Below are 971 nucleotides of genomic sequence, written 5' to 3' on the forward strand. Positions count from 1 at the left end.
TAAAAAAAATATAGAACAATATTATTTACTTAGGAATTATAATGAACATAATTACCTTTGCAATCTGTATTTAAATCTAATAACGGTACAAATTTTCCTTCCATGCACTCGTCTTTATGACACAACACAATTCTTAAATGGTAATTTGTCAGAATTTTTAATTTATCAAGTGATATATATTTGTCATTTATATTTTTGCCAAAAATAACTTTCCAATTTCCGGTTTCATATACTTCCACCTTGTATGAATCTGGACTGTTGCGTCCTACATACTTCTCCGGATTAAATTTTATATTACATGTAGTGTAACAAGGTGTTTCAGCAACAGGGGTTTCTTTTAAATATGGTAAATTAGCTGAAACATGCAATTAAATAATTAATTATCTTTAATTGAATATAATAATTATGATTTACTCTCATTGCAGAATGGCTCTACGAAATACATTTCACATCCGTTCGGACAGTTTCCAGTAATATGATGACATTGCGCCTTATTTTTGCAGTTACCACATTTCTCATTACAATTCGATCCAAATACGTTTGCCTTCAGGTTGTCGCATTCTTAAAATAAATACATTCATTATTTTTGTGTGTGCGATTATATTTGTATGTACTTGGTTTGCAATGTTTTCCATAGTATCCCGGTTGACAGTAGCATTTGTTTGTCTCTACACAGGTCAGCGTTTCCTCGCAAATATCCGTGTTAAAGACAGATTTACATTCGATGCAGTCGTTTCCAAATTTATCGATTGAACAATTGCTACCTGTAAAAATATAAATTACAAACGAGAAAATAATATTGTACAAAATATAATACCTATTGTTTTAATATTATCGCCTATTGTAATGGATGAACTCGGATTGTTCAAAGATTCGCAAGAAACTTGATTTATTAGATTAGTATAAAATTCCGTATAAATTTTATTGATATTCGTATCGCAGTCTGAATTCAGTTTAATATGACTAAAAAG

The 971-nt window shown here is 29.7% G+C and overlaps 1 protein-coding gene across 1 annotated transcript; it reads right to left on the minus strand.

Annotated features, from left to right (window-relative positions):
* Positions 1-233: 233 nt before the first annotated feature.
* LOC108564202 (multiple epidermal growth factor-like domains protein 11) lies at positions 234-764 on the minus strand (the record flags this gene model as incomplete). The annotated part of the gene is made up of 3 exons (XM_017923155.1): positions 234-355; positions 415-561; positions 615-764. Coding segments are annotated over 3 exons (419 nt in total), but the record flags the coding sequence as incomplete, so codon positions are not given.
* Positions 765-971: the final 207 nt, after the last annotated feature.

The sequence above is a fragment of the Nicrophorus vespilloides genome, unplaced genomic scaffold (genome assembly GCF_001412225.1).
Source record: "Nicrophorus vespilloides isolate i.1.1-1 unplaced genomic scaffold, Nicve_v1.0, whole genome shotgun sequence".
NCBI lineage: Eukaryota > Metazoa > Arthropoda > Insecta > Coleoptera > Silphidae > Nicrophorus > Nicrophorus vespilloides.